Source organism: Lepidochelys kempii, chromosome 22 (assembly GCF_965140285.1).
Source record: "Lepidochelys kempii isolate rLepKem1 chromosome 22, rLepKem1.hap1, whole genome shotgun sequence".
Classification (NCBI taxonomy): Eukaryota; Metazoa; Chordata; order Testudines; family Cheloniidae; genus Lepidochelys; species Lepidochelys kempii.
The window spans coordinates 10,442,949-10,458,448 of NC_136401.1; the positions used below are offsets into that span (position 1 = coordinate 10,442,949).

A 15,500-nucleotide genomic window follows, 5' to 3' on the forward strand; every position below is an offset into this window, starting at 1 on the left:
CTAAAAAGGCACTATCAGGAACCATAGGCCTAAAATGCAGATGTGCTTAAAATATTTGTTTTCTTTACAAAACTAGTATGATTAAAATGTTTTCATGAAATTAAAATAAAATGAAAAATGAACCTGTTTTTCTTTGTTCTTAAACATTCCCTTCCTGTGTTTGCCACTCAAACATTTCAGCATCATGTCAGTGTGAAAGTATGAAACTGACTATAATAATAATAATAATAAAGGAAAAAGAGATGACCTTTTTAATTGTCTAAGCAAGCACACAGTATAAGTGGAGAAAAGCAAAACAGACCAAATCTTGCTCCCTTTACTCATGCAAGTAATCCTACTGTCTTCAATTTTTAAAACTACTTTAGTTTTAATAATCTCAGGTGAAATTATTGACACAGGGTAGGCAATGTGCATATATGATTTTTAAATTGACAGTGTCCCTGTAGGTTTTAACTTTAAATAATCTAGTGAACATTCAACATTTGAGGAGACTACTTCAGTATATACCCATTAGCCCTTCCCGCATAGAAAAACTGAGTATCATACATCTTAAAAATAGAGGTTCTGGACTAGATCCACACCTGAAGATCAGTTCTATTGAGTCAATAATGCTACATCAATTTATGTCTGATGAGGATCCAGTCCTCTGTGTGCTCTCCTAAGATATTGCGTTTCTGTGGCACTTTTTGTAAGAGTAATGCTTTGCCTTTGCATCCTTGATCAAAATTTCCCCTTCCCCCACTGCCCTGCTCTGTCAGTTGGCTGCCATACTCCACTGAGGATATAACTGCTCACAAGGCGGCAGCATTTCAGTGGCGCTTTAAATATATCATTTGTAAAGCAATTTGGAAGATTATGAGAATGAAAGCTGCTAGGAAGTATTCTTTTTAAAAAAAGAACTTGCCAAATAGAAAACTTCCTGGGTATGTGGTAAATAAACACTAAGATAATTAGCAAAAAGAGTATTTTTCTGTCCCATAACCAATACAAAGTCTTTTTCCCCCCTTAGAAAGAACAGTGGTAACCCCAAAAGAAACTGGAATATCAAATGGGTAGGTCAAGTTTCTCAACGATGTCAATTATTATCCTTGATTTCTTTTAGATTACATTTAAAACTCAAATTTCTTATATAACACATGAACAGAAAGTAGCAGTAAATGAGACAAACAATGCAGGAGTTTCCAGAGTATATCAGGGCATTATCTAATAGTCAGGTAGGATCACCCCCAATTGAATATGCATTTCCTTGTGTACTGAAGTTACCCCAATCACATTTTATAGTTTTCACTTTAGAATACCAATTCTAAGTGAGTCTATGAAGAAACAAACCAAATTGCTGTTTCTTTTATAATTTGCAAATATCCTTTCCCAAAGAATCTTGAGAGAGTGCAGATAGTGGTAATGTTTTAAAAAACCCACCTTTTTCAGCCAGGCTAGACAAAACTCAGAGTAAAATGTGCATTAGATTAATAATTTTGTATTTACATTTTTTTTATAAACACCTGTGAAGCATTTTGTGTTCACATCAGTGCTAAAGATGCTATACAAAAATATAAAGTGTCAATGGACTAGGATCAATGTCCTTATACAACAGAAGCCAACTGACCACCCCCACAAAAAACAACAACAAAAAGAAAACCAACATTCTCAAACAAAAAGTGAGTTTAGGTTAGATTTTAAATTTATTTTTTCCCCTACAGAATAATACAGTGAAGATGAAAGGATCAATTATGTCATCTAGTTCCTCCCTCCATAAAGCATCCCTAGCATCCCATGTGCACCAGTGCTTTATTCTGTCTATAATATAATAATTCCTTACATTTATACAGCACCCTTCATCTCAAAGGGTCTAAAAACCCATTACATATGATGCAGGCACAAGAATGCCTTTGACTCAAAAGTGCAGCCACCTCTCAATGGCAGGGGGCTGCACCCCAGTGCGCAGCGGGAAGGGTGGGGAAATGTAGACCAAGAGTACCAGGCAGAAGCCCCCTCTTACAAGAAATGTCCCCTGGGCAGAGCAGATGGAGACACAGGATGGAAGGTCCCATCCCTGAAACGCGCGCACGCAGCAAATGATACTGAACTCAGTTTACCTGGAGGATGAAGGGCTGGCTGAGTCCTGGAGTGGGGGGCCTAGAGAAGAGAGAATAGGCTGAGGGGCTGGGTGTCAGGACCCCTGGGTTCCATGCCCTGCTCTGTCACTGCCGAGCTAGCCAGCCCAACTCTCCCTGTACCCATCTATTTGCTCCCCTTACCCCTTGGGTCATTCCCCCCACCAGCAGGGGGCGCTGCTGGGCTTCCCTTCTCCCCATCTAGCCAACAGGGGGCACTGCTCTACTCCCCTCCCCTCCTCCCACAGCAAGAGGGCGGAGCACCACGCTGAGAGGAACACTGTGATTGGCGAGCAGGCCCCCGGCGGAGCTGCGGTTGGATGAGAGCGGCGCTGTGATTGGTGGGTGGTGCTGGGGTGGGGTGGAAGCCCTGGCAAGGGTTCCCCCTTTCCTGTGGACTGGGGGGAGGGGGGGCTTTGCTTCACCTTCCCCCTGGGGACCCGGCCGCTTTGTGCTTTTTTGGGAGGGGGGTGCGTTTGCCCAGTCTCCCCGGGCTCGGGATTCCTGGCCAATCAGCATGCGGCACTGATAGCTGTTGCCAGGCAGATTATGGTAATGAGCTCCGGGCGGCCGCCCCCCCTCCTGGTCTGCAGCTACCATTGTGAGGTGAGGACAGGTGGGGGGGTTTGGGGCAGCGGCGGCGCCTGCGGCGGCGGCCGGGGCGCGGCATCCGCATGGGACCCCTTCAGGTAACGCGATGGGACGGTCCGGGAGGGGAGTCTGGCCCAGGGGCACCGCGGAGACATGCCAGGGATTTGGGCTTGTTGTTTTAGTCGCACCCAAGATGGCGCCGGAGCCGGCGGCTCCTTAGCGCTGGGGCCGGGACAAACCGTTCGCTCCCGCGGGTGGGGGGGAATAGGGCGCTGTCATTTCCCCCCCACTTGCAGGAGAGGTACAGTCCGCTTCTTCCCCCCCTCCCCGATCGGGATCCCCCACCCGCCCCGGACAGGGGGGTAAGGGGCTGCCCCCACCCGACTTCCCCCCCTCCCGGATGGTACAGTCCGGACCCCGGCACCTCATTAACGGGGGGGGGTGTCGGAGCCATTTTACCCCCCCCCCAACACGCTGGGCATTTTGCCCCTGTATGGCCCGTTCATCTTCCCCTGCCCCCATAGTTGGATCATTCCCCTTCCCCTCGGCTTCGGTCTTCTTCCTCTCCCAGCCCATGCGGCGCAACCTCTCAGCCTCTTCCCCCCTCCCAGTCCCAGAGTGGTTGGGGCTGAGTGACCGTTGGGTGCCAGGCCAGCTCTGGGGGCTGTTGCGCCTCACGCTTTGTCGAGGGGAGAGGAGTCTGTGCGGTGGAGAGGTCCTTGTTCTGATTGGCCAGAGACTTCGCACCCCTGTCTCCCTTGGATCCGGGGGCGGGGGGGGGGAGGGTCGCGCCCCCTCCTCTGATTGGCTGGTGCCGGGGGTGTCTTTGTGTGTATGTTGGGGAGACCGTTCGGCTCCAGGGCGGGGGAGAGGTTCTGCCCCGGACTCTGATTGGCTGGGGTGTGTCTTGTCCCCCTTCTCCGATGGGGGAGGGGAGGAGTGGGGGAGACCATGGGGCTGCAAGAGCCCAGTTCTATTGGTGGGGCTGTTTTTCTGCCCAGGCCCCCCCCCCGGTGATTGGCTGTCCAGGGCGGGCTTGGCTGGCGCCTGCTCCTGGTGTGCTGGGGACTAGGCCCAGTGGGTTCCTCCCCACGCCCGCCCGCCCGGCAGGAGCCTGGAGGGTTGCCCGGCCTGCAGGTTGAGGGAAGAAGCCGGGGCGTGGGCAGGCATCTTGTGGGTGCTTGGGAGGTGCCACTGCAGCACGCGGGGCCTCTCCGGGTCGAAATGCGAATGGCTTGCCATGCAGCCACCTGTGCGGGACCCGGATTTGACTTCGGGGGACGGGAACGTTTCAGGATTTCTCCATTTGAGCGATCGCTGTCCTCGAAATACTATGGCAGGGCTACCTTACTGAGACGACCAAGCCCAGCATTGTTGGCACTGTGCGGTTTTTTGTTGGGGGGTGATCCTTCCTCCCTAGCTCATGGGACACGACTGTGGCCTTAAATCACCGGGGGCGGGGAGCTGTGGAAATGGGACTATATTGAGGTACGCTGACAATTTGGGATCTCTGTCATAGAGCCAGCTTTTGTCTTCCAAATCTTTTGAGAAGTTTAAAATGGCATGATACTTTAATCTAGACATTTAGCAAAAAGATAGAAACACTAGTAGAGGAAAGCAGAAAGAAATACAGAATTGGAGCAATTAGGAGATAAAACTTTGGGATGAGTGTGGTGAGCAAGAGGAGGAATACAACAAAATGACCGATGTAGGCTGGGGCGAACCCAAGCAGTATTGTAGTGTTGATATGTTTCTGTCACCTCCCTTTATGGAAATCTAAGAATGCTCTGTACCTGGATGTTCTGTACATAGACTCATAGAATATCAGGGTTGGAAGGGACCTCAGGAGGTCATCTAGTCCAATCCCCTGCTCAAAGCAGGACCAATCCCCAATTTTTGCCCCAGATCCCTAAATGGCCCCCTCAAGAATTGAACTCACAACCCGACATGTCAGCTTGTGGCACATGTACTTTGATAAAGCCCCTTATTTTGCTTTTATCTTTTCCAGTTTCTGAGGCCTCTGTATTTTTTTTTTCATTAGGTAGCTTTATTTTACTACTGCACATATTGCTTACATAACACTGTAAGGGTATGTTGCTGTTTCCCGAACAATTTAACAGGCAAGGGCCCTGACTCAAATTCCTTAGAATCTAATAGGCTATGTCTACACTACAGCTTATGTCGGCAGAACTTAAGTCACCGGGGGGTGTGAACCCCCTGAGCAATGTAAGTTACACCTACATAAGCGCCAGTGTGGATAGCGCTATGTTGTCAGGAGTGCTTCTCCTGCCCACGTAGCTTCTGCTGCTTGCTGAGGTGCTTTAATTATGCCACCAGGAAAGCTCTTTTCTGTCAGCATAGAGCGTGTTCACCAGAAGCGCTGTTGAAGCACTGTACAGGTAGACATGCCCTAAGTCTGAGTAGTTTGATGTGTGGGAGATCAGTCTTAGCACCAGAAGGCAAAGCAGTATCTTAATAAGATTAGAGCAAGAAATCTTTGTGAAAGAAGGAAGTTTGAAGGAGACTGTGCCAAATTTAGTGGGCAGCATAAAGACTAGAAGGCCAGGAATGGGAGAAAGACAAAGGGAGTAGTTAGAGAAGCTGATGTGTAGCAGCTTAGTTAACAAGAGGAGGTGGAGGATGAAATGAAGACACAGATTTAGGTAGGAGTTTGATGAAGTCGTTGTAGTCCAGTCAAAAAGACTAGGACTGTTTCTTTGATAGACAGATCTGGGTGCAAATTACAGTCGGGAGTTTGTAAAAGGAATCACATTTCTCTTAGTAGAAGATTCCTGTTATAATAACCTGGATTTGTGCAGGAAATAGCCCAACTTGATTGTCATGCACATTGTGTAAAGAGTTGTCACTTTGGATGGGCTATCACCAGCAGGAGAGTGAATTTGTGTGGGGGGGTGAAGGGTGAGAAAACCTGGATTTGTGCTGGAAATGGCCCACCTGATGATCACTTTAGATAAGCTATTACCAGCAGGACAGTGGGGTGGGAGTAGGTATTGTTTCATATTCTCTGTGTATATATAAAGCCTGCTGCAGTTTCCACGATATGCATCTGAGTAAGTGAGCTGTAGCTCACGAAAGCTTATGCTCTAATAAATTGGTTAGTCTCTAAGGTGCCACAAGTACTCCTTTTCTTTTTGCGAATATGGACTAACACGGCTGTTACTCTGAAACCTGTTATAATTTGCAAACCACGGCCAGTTGGTATGATTGCGTTTTGAAAAAATTCAAGCATCAGAATGTTACACTGTCCTGGGATTCATTCAGAATGGTTGATTCCCTGTTATACTCCATGGTTAAAATAAATAGATTTTTAGCAGCTAAATCTAATAAACTGTGGGAAACGATTTAGGAACATCATAATGAGATTTTAGATGATCAGCTAATATGATGATGGACATGATATAAGAACTAGATAGATCCATTCCACACAATTTGAGTAAAGATTTGTTTGTGTTTGGCCAAATTATTCTCTCTATTATATGGTTAAATAAATTGCAACCATTACTCCTGTCCTGGAAATAAATAGACTTTTGTGTCCTAGCTGTAAGTGTGATTTCCATCTCTATTCCACCAGTGAAATATAAATCTTGTGGTCCTACTTTACCTGATTACTAACATCCAACCAGAATGCACTAGAGCCAGAGTTCCTTGAAATAAATACGTTTTTGATGAATGAAAATTCAGAAAAAAGACAGCAGTCATGACTCAGTAGTCAGTGAGGTTAAACATATTGCACCTTCCAGCCTTCTTGCTGCCATGAGAGCAAATTCTTCCAAAGGTTCTCAGAAAATTTACTGACTTACCTCCCATGTGTGCTGGGATAATTAAGTTAAGTGTAGGATACAGCTTGTTACAGACACATGGGTTCCTACTTTTGAGCATAATAAACCATTTTGATATTAAAAGCTGGATGACAATTCACAGCATAATTTAGTATAAAACCCACCTTGCATGATGATCTTGCTGTCCTTGTATATGATTAGTGGTGAAAGAGAGTATTCAATGCTCAGCACCAATAGCATTCAGCTAATAGCCATTCCTGTTTTTGCTGTAAGGAACCTTAGCATGCAAACCTCTTCTGTAGCGTTGAGTAAATCAAAGCAACTGTTTTATGCAGCCAATATTGTAAAGGGATTCTCATTTGAGATATTGCCATGGTTTTGTGATTTTCTGAGCTGAGAGGTGGACCATTACACTTGCGTAGCTCCAGTCTTCTTCCATCTTAATCCTATCAGATCAGGGGCAACAAAGAATGTTTGGAAACCCCTTGATTTTGGTTTCTCTGTGGGATCTCCCTAGCTGGGCTCAGCGGGGGCACTGCTTTAACTCCAAGGGTCCTGCTGCAGAATCTGTCCTCTCCATTTGTCAGAGTCTTCTGCATATTCTCACCATTGAGGAAAGGTGCCCTTTCCCCAACAGCAGGAATATAAAAGGGCAACACCCTTGAAATACATATACTGTTTAGTATTTTGTATGTGTGTCCACTTCAGGAACCCCCATATCAAAAATCCCTATGGAAGAAGAACCAAAATATATTGAGCCCAGCTATTCCCAGGAGAAAAATGCTACCTCCAGCCACGGTTTCCAGCTGAGCGACTCTGATCTGAGAATGTCTACACTACAGCTTATGTTGGTATAACTTATGTCACTCAAGGGGGTAAATAAATCACCCCCAAGCAACATAAGTTACACCAATATAAGCGCCAATGTGGACAACACTGTCAGTGGGAGACCTGTGGGAGACCTTCTCCCACTGACATAGCTTCTGTTGCTCACGGGGGCTGGAGTAATTAAGTCAACAGGAGAGCTTAGCGTGGCGACATTAGAGAGCTTACAGGGGTGCTGCGCCACTGTAAATTCTCTAGTGTAGCCATGCCCTGAGTCTCCTCATAAGGAGATGAAAGAAATCACTCTCCTTCTTTGCTTCCCTGAAAAAAAGGTGGAGAAAGAATTACTGTCGTGGCCAGAAGATATTGGTATGGTGGAAGCTGTTAATGGATGCCATCAGGCAGGTCTTTGATCTATAGACCAGGGGTTCTCAACCTTTTTCTTGCTGAGGCCCCCCCCATCAATATGCTATAAAAATGCCAGGGCCTGGCAGAGGGTGGGGGGGAGAGCGTGAGCCTCTGGGCCGGGATGACCCTTGGGCATAGTTTTACTTCTATGCGGGGGGGGGAGGCAAGGGCTGGCGAGGCTTGAGCCAACTCCACACAGCAGGGTGTAGGGAGGGAGCGCCACCTCCATCCCTTGACTCAGGAGGCCACCCAGCCTGTCTGGGCTGTACGGGGACGCAACCAAAAATATAACTCCGGGGAGGGGGCTGGTGTCAGTTCAAAAAGTTTGAAAATAGCTCAGGGTGCAGGCAGAGGGTAGCTAGGGACTCTGTGAAGTGAGGGGAGTAGCTCAGGGTGCAGGGAGGGGGACAGCTAGGGGCTGTGTGCGGGCAGGGGTGTAGCTCAGGGTGCAGGCAGGTGATAGCTATGTGCTGTGTGCGGGCAGGGGGTAGCTAGGGGATGTTTGCAAGCAGGGGGTAGCTCAGGGGGCAGCTTGGGCCTGTGTACGGGTCGGGGGGCTCCCAGTGCGGCTCCCAGCTTCAGCGGGGAGGGGGGCGCTGGGGTTCCCTGCTTCAGCCATCCACTGTTCCTGGCTTGGGGGGAGCATCAGTTTCAGCCCTGCACCACTCCTGGGCTGGGAGGGTGAGGGGGTGCCGGCTTCAGCCCGGCACCGCTCCTGGCTTCAGTGCTGGGGCTCAGGGAAATTGGGTTTCAGTAATGAGGCTCCGCAGCCCTCCCCGAAAGGGCTCACAGACCACCAGTTGAGAACTGCTGCTATAGACAATCACAGACCTGGTTAAAATCATGGGTGTGCTAAACATCCTTCTTTCTGGCTAGCTGGAAGGAGCAATTAAATGTTCCTTTATGAAGCGAGATAACTGAAAACTATAGAAGCTTCTGGCCAAGGCAGTGGGCTACATGACAAGGCTTGAGAAAAAACTAACCCTGGGAGAATAAGAGGGTTTCCCTGGTACTGGTTGTAAATGCAGGGCTAGAAGATTGTTTTGACAGGCTCTTTGTGAGAGGCAGAGAGCCAGCAGACAACCAGCGAAGCAGTCATGAGCATGACCCAGAAAAGGATCAGAGTGACAGCTCCTTGAGCATAGAACTGACTGGAGGAGCAGACTTGGAAATAGTGAGCAAGGAAACTGCCTGCTGTTTTTTTTGTTTCTACTGTATTCAGGGATGCAAGACTTTGTGTATATTCTTTGTAAATAAATAGGATTGAACCAAAGAAAGTAGCTGAGTGTTTCATCAGTTTCTCTGCCTAATGGAAACAACACTGCAAGGTCCTATGTATTGGCTAACCATTCAGACCAAACGAGCAACACTATCTGTGCCCCAAAAAATGTGAAGCGAATGTTCTGTGCTCAAACACCATAGCAATTATTGTAATGTAAGAACCTAAATAGAAGAGAAAAGAAATGGAATCATATGAGAGGAGGAAAGCTCTTTGGAGAGCCTCTCAAGAAAGCAGTTATATAGGCAGTGGACAAGGAGCAGATGTCTTTTCCCTCTAAGCAGATGGAAATATATACATCATTTCATAGAAATAAGCCCTACTTGTGGGGCTTCTCTGCCTCCATATTCATTGGACCAGAAAACAGGTACTTACCGTAAGATGACCTCGGAACTGACTCAGAATCAACTTATTTCAGAGCACTTTGCTGTAACATGACCTCAGCATGATTCACCACCTTGCCTGCCTAAAGATCTGTGTCCCATGGGGAAGACTCCTCAACTTTGCAACTCCTGGGGCTTCTGCTTTGAACAGGTAGTAAGGAGTATGCAACAGAATCTCTTAGCACCCTCCCTCCCTTCAACCTCTTCTTAATCAATTCTTCCCTCTTCTCAGTTTGTCCATTTTCCCCAAGAATTCCAGATTCAGGAAGTTAGTTCAGACTGGAGTAATAGAAGTTGTTCTAAGGAAAGAGAGGTACCAGGAAGTCAACTCTTCCTTCTTGGTTTTCAAACAGTTTGATGGAGTTGGGAATTCTGGATTTATATCTTTCTCCAGAATTTCTGAGTCATCCCCAGTTCAATATTACTGTTCCCCAATCAATAATCTGCTTAGTTTACTGGACTGAGAAGCACAGGGTCAAAGCAGTTCATCCTAAATCGAATTGACCAGATCCACATCAATGGATACCAGTCTTTTCAGCTGGGGAGGCCATTCAAACAATCAGTTAATGCAGGGGCCAACTCTTGCAGCATCAGCTTTCCAGAACTAAGGTATGTCATTAGCTCTCATAAGGTAAAATTATCAGCATGTCTTCATTATAGCCAATACTATGACCATGGCCATTGCTTGCCAGCTGGGGGACACCAAACCTCATTCTTTGTACAAGAAAGTGATGTACTTTCTCAGGTATTCAGAGATAAATATAGCCTCTCTGAAAGTCTTTGATACTGAAAGGAAACTCTTTGCCACTGTCTTCTAGCTCAGTCGGAAGTGAGCGGATTCATCATTATGGAGTTTTCAAACCTTCCTTCTCAAAAAGTTAGGAAACCCCAGTAATAGTATCAAGCAGGGAAAACCAGTGCTTTGGCTAGACCCATAGTTCATGTATTTTCTGAGGCTGCCAGCAAGAATGCAAGCTGCAGTTTTGGTGATATGGATACTTGTCCACCGGAACTTGAACTGAGAATCCCATTAAAGCCAATAGCAAAACTCCCATTGACTTTGGTGGGGCTGGATTTCACCTCCCATCCGCAACTCACTTCACAATGATCTGATGATACAGGGGCTGATGTAGACTTCTGATTCAATGAGTACTGGAGGGTGGGGAACTGGGGGGGGAGGGGTAAGAGAGGGCCCAGGCCTTTGGGGTTGCTGTCTTCCCTGTGGAGATGGGGGGCTCTGCCCTGCGTGCAGCTGGGGGTCTGCTTCCAGTTCTATCTTTCCCTGAGCTCCAGACCCACTGCTGATGGGAGCGGTATCCCCGAATCTGCGCCTACCGCTGAGCTCTTGCCCTGGCAGGTTGACTTGAGCCCAGCATGATGATGCCAGTGGTGGTGATAGTGGGATCTGGGACAAGCAAGTTGCTCCCTGCACTACCTATGGCAGGTGCCAGACCTGATTGGTGCTGAAACTGCATACGCCAGTTTGCAACTCCGTTCACTCAAATTTGGCCTGGTTGTCCCTCCATCAGACCAGGACAAACAGACCCTTCGTTGGAGGGGTGGCCAGGCTGAATTTGAGTGAATGGCATTGCAACCTGGCACAAGGGGTCACAGTGCCACTCTGTCAAATTTGGCCTGGCAGCGCCTGCATCGTGATGGGGGGACAGCTAGGCCAAGCTTGAGATGGGGGTCCTGTGAAAATGCACTGAGTGCATATTGGTTGGTCTGGGCCTGATTTCTGTGAGTGCAGTTGCACCCGTGGACCTCGACTAGAGCTGCCCTGGGGTGCTAATAAGTTAGTCGCTACTGTTGTAAACTGGATTCAAACTGGTGGTCTAGAAATGAAGAGCACGGTTCTCTTCTGTCCGCATCTGAAGCCTTCCAAGTGTTTAAAAAGGTTTGTGTGTGTGTTTGTTTTTTCATTATTAATTTGGTTAAAGACATTTTGTGTTATGGAAGATATTTACCAAATAGAAACATCAATTTTCGTATAAATGACAGACATTGCTGCTGGAATTCACTCTGAGGTGAGGTTACACTGGTGCCATGAGTACAAAAGTAGAGGGTATTTATTATTCTGTATTTGTTATAAAGGTGCCACTGTCCCTGTGCAAATGACTTTTTTAGCTGAACGGTTATTTTCTGCAAGTAAAAGGTTAGACCCCTGTTATTCAGAGAATAAATTGAGACAAATTAAGAATTTTATTTTTGTAAAATTTAGTAACCAGTATACGAAACAGCTCCTGGCCCTGACACTGCAGTAACAGAAATACCAAGTGACAGATTATTTGTCATTCTCTAATTCAAAATCCATCATATCAGTAAATGGTTGAGCAGCTTTATTTTCTAGTGAACATTTCTCAGACTAAGGGCATGACTGAATCAATGTAAGTGCAGCTGCTTGTGCATAGTGCTTCCTCCAGAGCTGCATGCTGTAAATGTGAGAGCTAAATACAAATTGGTTAGGGGAGGGGGCAGAACAGGGAGGAGGTGGGGACAGCCATAGAAGGTGAGGGGAGGAGGAAGGAGGAGGGAATTGCTCCTTCCCTTCCTTGTCCTTGCCCCTGCTGAGTCCAGTTACCCCTAGTTTCTTTTTCCCATGTAATTGGTGAGTTTTAACCACCCTGTGGTGTGGGTCAAGCCCCTTCACTTGAGAATTCCTGAATTAAGCTCATTATTTTGTACCTTTCCAGTTTTCCAAGTTGCTGCTGAGGTGCACACCTGCATTTTGTCTTGCCCCAATCTTCCCTCCAATTTTGGGGAATCTCAATGGAATAATATATTATTTTGTGTATGATTGTTTCAAAGAATTTGAAGAATTAATAATAGCGTTGCAGTTAGGGACAATATATGACAAGGGGAAGAAGTGAGACATGAGAAGGTATCAAAGGAATAAAGGCAGGTTTACACATGGGCTTGGAAAGAGATGGAGAATTGTAGAGGCAAGAGACTGGAGCAACACTGAAATTTTGGAAAGGTCAAAGAGGAAGCAAGTGCTGGAAGAGAAGAGGGACAGAGTCTGTGAGGTTTGCAGGAGTCCCCAGAGGATTTTAACAAAAGTAGGGCAATTTTAAACTGTATCCTGAAATGAATGAGGAGCTAGTAGGATCGTCTGAGGAGTTTGCTGATGGGGTTGCACTTTATAGATTTGAGAAGACAGACAGCTGCATTCTACATGTGCTGGCATCTGGAGGGCGGGACCTAATAAAGGGAAATGTGTGGGTTTCACCTCACACCATATCCTGCTGTGTTGTTTATGCTGCATTCTATTGGTATCCTGTTTCTTTCACACTCAGGGATGATGATATGATGTATTTCTACCCATTAGCATTGCAGCCCTTGTGTCATCACCTGATTCCATACTGAGTGAGGCATGGCTTCTATTTTGAGGAGGAAAATGCTCTCTTCAGGGGTGCTGTAAATGGTTTAGCATATTGCACATTGGCATACTGCTTAACATGCTGCTTATGCTCTATATAGGTCTCAGGGATGCTATAGAAATGCAAGTAATTGAGTTACATCAGGTTCACACTGCACCTGCATGCATCCCTTCTGACACAGCAAAATCCCCCATTGGCATATTTGCACGGATATTCCTGTATTCCTAAGATGTCAAACTTCTACACGTGGTGTGGAAAAGCCCCCAAAATATTTGGAAAGAGAAATGTATACATGTAGAGAATGATCCATAGACAGGTAGCATGGATAGAAGAGAGTATTCCCTCATTATGCCAGAAGTTTGGGTATCCCAGGCAAAGGACAAGGCCCATGCAAGTCACCTTCTAAAATATGCAGAAGCCCAAGAAAAGATCTTTCATCTATAATTTAACGGAGGCACCAGTAAGAATGATGGACTAGCACAGATTCGACAAACTTTCCGTATAATTAAAATTAATTGCAATCTTGTGCATAGGGCTATATTTGAAGAAACTAGGTTGTAATTAAGCTAAATATTAATGAGAATTGTGTCTTGTTTTTATGGTTTTATAGCAGGGGTGGTCAAACTTATTGGCCCTCTGAGCCACATATGACAATCTTCAGAAGTTTGAGAGCCAGGGCACACCTGCCTGGAGCCGGGGGTTGGAGCTTTAGCCCCGCTATTGCTGAAGCCCTGAGCCTTGGCAGGAGTGCCCCTCAGGGCTGAAGCCCCAAGACCCCCCTCCTCGCTGGGCAGAAGCCCCTACCACACCATGCTGCTGCAAGGCAGAGGTCCTGAGCTTCCCCCACCCAAGTCTGGTAGGTGGAGAATGGTGGGGTGGGTGGGTGGGGGTGGGATTGGATGGGACTGGGGTGCTCTGCGTGACACACTTTAATGGTAAAAGAGCCTCATGTGGCCCGCGAGCCACAGTTTGGCCACTCCTGTTATATAGGCTACAGACAGTAAAGTAAACAGTTCATGTAACCCTTAAGTTGGGCCACTGTGAAGTCACTGTCAACTCACTCAATTACCACCCTTTCTCAACAGCTAATCTAAACGCAACATTTCTGTTGGGTGTAATGAGTCAGGGGGAGACTGGACACATGTCAAGAATTTTCCTTGGTAGATGACTTGACCCAACTGTCACTGCCTTTTAAAAGTTCCATAGCCACATGCCAGCTTGGGTATCTGTTACTCCACTGTGCACTGAGCCAGTACTGCTGGGAGAACTGAGAAAAGATCATAGGGGAGCCCTGAAGTGCAGAGACGTTAGCACTTATTCCTTATAGGTCAGAAAGCTGGAGTGGATCTTGAGGATGCATTTGGAGGGAAGAATAGCAACCTCCCAGATTAATTCAAGGAGGATCACCTATGCATAAGGTTCAGCAAGGAAACTTCTTCCAGCCTGTCCCCTTAGCATCCTTCTATGAGCTCAGTTTTAAAACTTATTCAGGTCTGGTCTGCACCTCAAACTTAAGTTGACCAAGGTACATTGCTCAGGGCTGTGAAAACTTGCATGCCCATGCAATTGCAATCTATAGTTAGGTTGACCTAACTCCCAGTGTAGACACAGCTAGGCTGACAGAAGGATTCTTCTGTTTACCTAGCTACCACCTCTCAGAAAGGTAGGTTACCTATATCAGTAGGAAAACCCCTTTTGTTGATGTAGGAAGTGTCTACACCATGGCGCTATAATGGCAAAGCTACAGCGCCATAGCTGTGCTGCTGTAATGTAGACACCCTCAGGTATTTACATTTCCTGGCATTCTCGCCTTCAATGTCTCAGGGTGGAAAGTGACTTCTAACTAAACCATTTTCAAACTTTCTGAAGTCGTGGACTCTTTTTCAAAGGCCTTGTCTCCACTGGAAGTCTTTTGCTCCAATTTAGCAGCACTGGCGCAAATGCACTGCAATGATTACAAAGAGACTTGCAAATTCCCTTGTGCCTTGTTCCAGGGAAAGGTGTTTTGCTGTATATTCTGATTATTAAAATGGAAGGATAAAAAGACGAATGAAGAACCAATTTTTGATAGCCATGTATTGCAGCTATATAGCCATTCAAATCGAACAATAACTTACCAGATTTCTTTTTACACTAATTGAATCAAAGGCATGAACAAGTTCTGCAGCTTCTCAAAAGAAGGTGGTTTTCAGAACCAACGTGGTCTAGTAGTTACAACAAGTGACTGGGATCGAGTATTCCTGGGTTCTATATGTGGCTTTGGACAAATCACTTAACTTCTCTGCCTCAGTTCAGCTATGGTGTAAGCAAAATTTCCTCATCTGTAAGCAGTGAAATCTTCACTGTTCTCTGAACAGAATCTAAATACATCAGGCCAGATCTTCAGCCACTGTATAACAGCATAGCTCCATTGAACTGGAGCTATAATGGAACTATGCCAGGCGATAGAAGCTGAATCTTTGACCCACTGAATGTAGACCAAACTTCCTCTCTTCCTGAGATTTGGTTTTATCAGTAACTCAGAGCCACAGCAAAAATTTAAACTACACCCTATGCTTTCTCCCTAAGCTTGGTTGTTCCTGGTGTTTTCCTGCTGTGATTATATTGTAAAGTTCAGTTTGGGGCCAAAGAGTCATCCCAACCTCCCTTATATTCAACATAGAAGAGTTATTCCTACCACCGTGAGCCAGCAGGAATGAATCAGCATCTGCCTTCAAGAT

At 46.3% G+C, this 15,500-nt stretch overlaps 1 protein-coding gene across 10 annotated transcripts in view; it reads left to right on the forward strand.

Moving 5' to 3' along the window:
• Positions 1-2,555: 2,555 nt before the first annotated feature.
• PRDM10 (PR/SET domain 10) overlaps positions 2,556-15,500 on the forward strand; it is a 71,948-nt gene continuing 59,003 nt past the window's right edge. For 3 of the 10 annotated variants that reach the window (XM_073320982.2, XM_073320992.2, XM_073320990.2), the window contains exons 1-2: positions 2,718-2,803; positions 13,391-13,636. Coding sequence is in view for 1 of the 10 variants with exons in the window: in XM_073320991.2 (XP_073177092.1) it covers positions 2,789-2,803 (15 nt within the window). In the remaining 9 variants the exon portion in view is untranslated. Of the gene's footprint in view, positions 2,804-10,886; positions 11,298-11,334; positions 13,637-15,500 lie in introns of those variants that run through there. The other 7 variants (XM_073320984.2, XM_073320986.2, XM_073320987.2 and 4 more) reach the window with 7 other exon arrangements.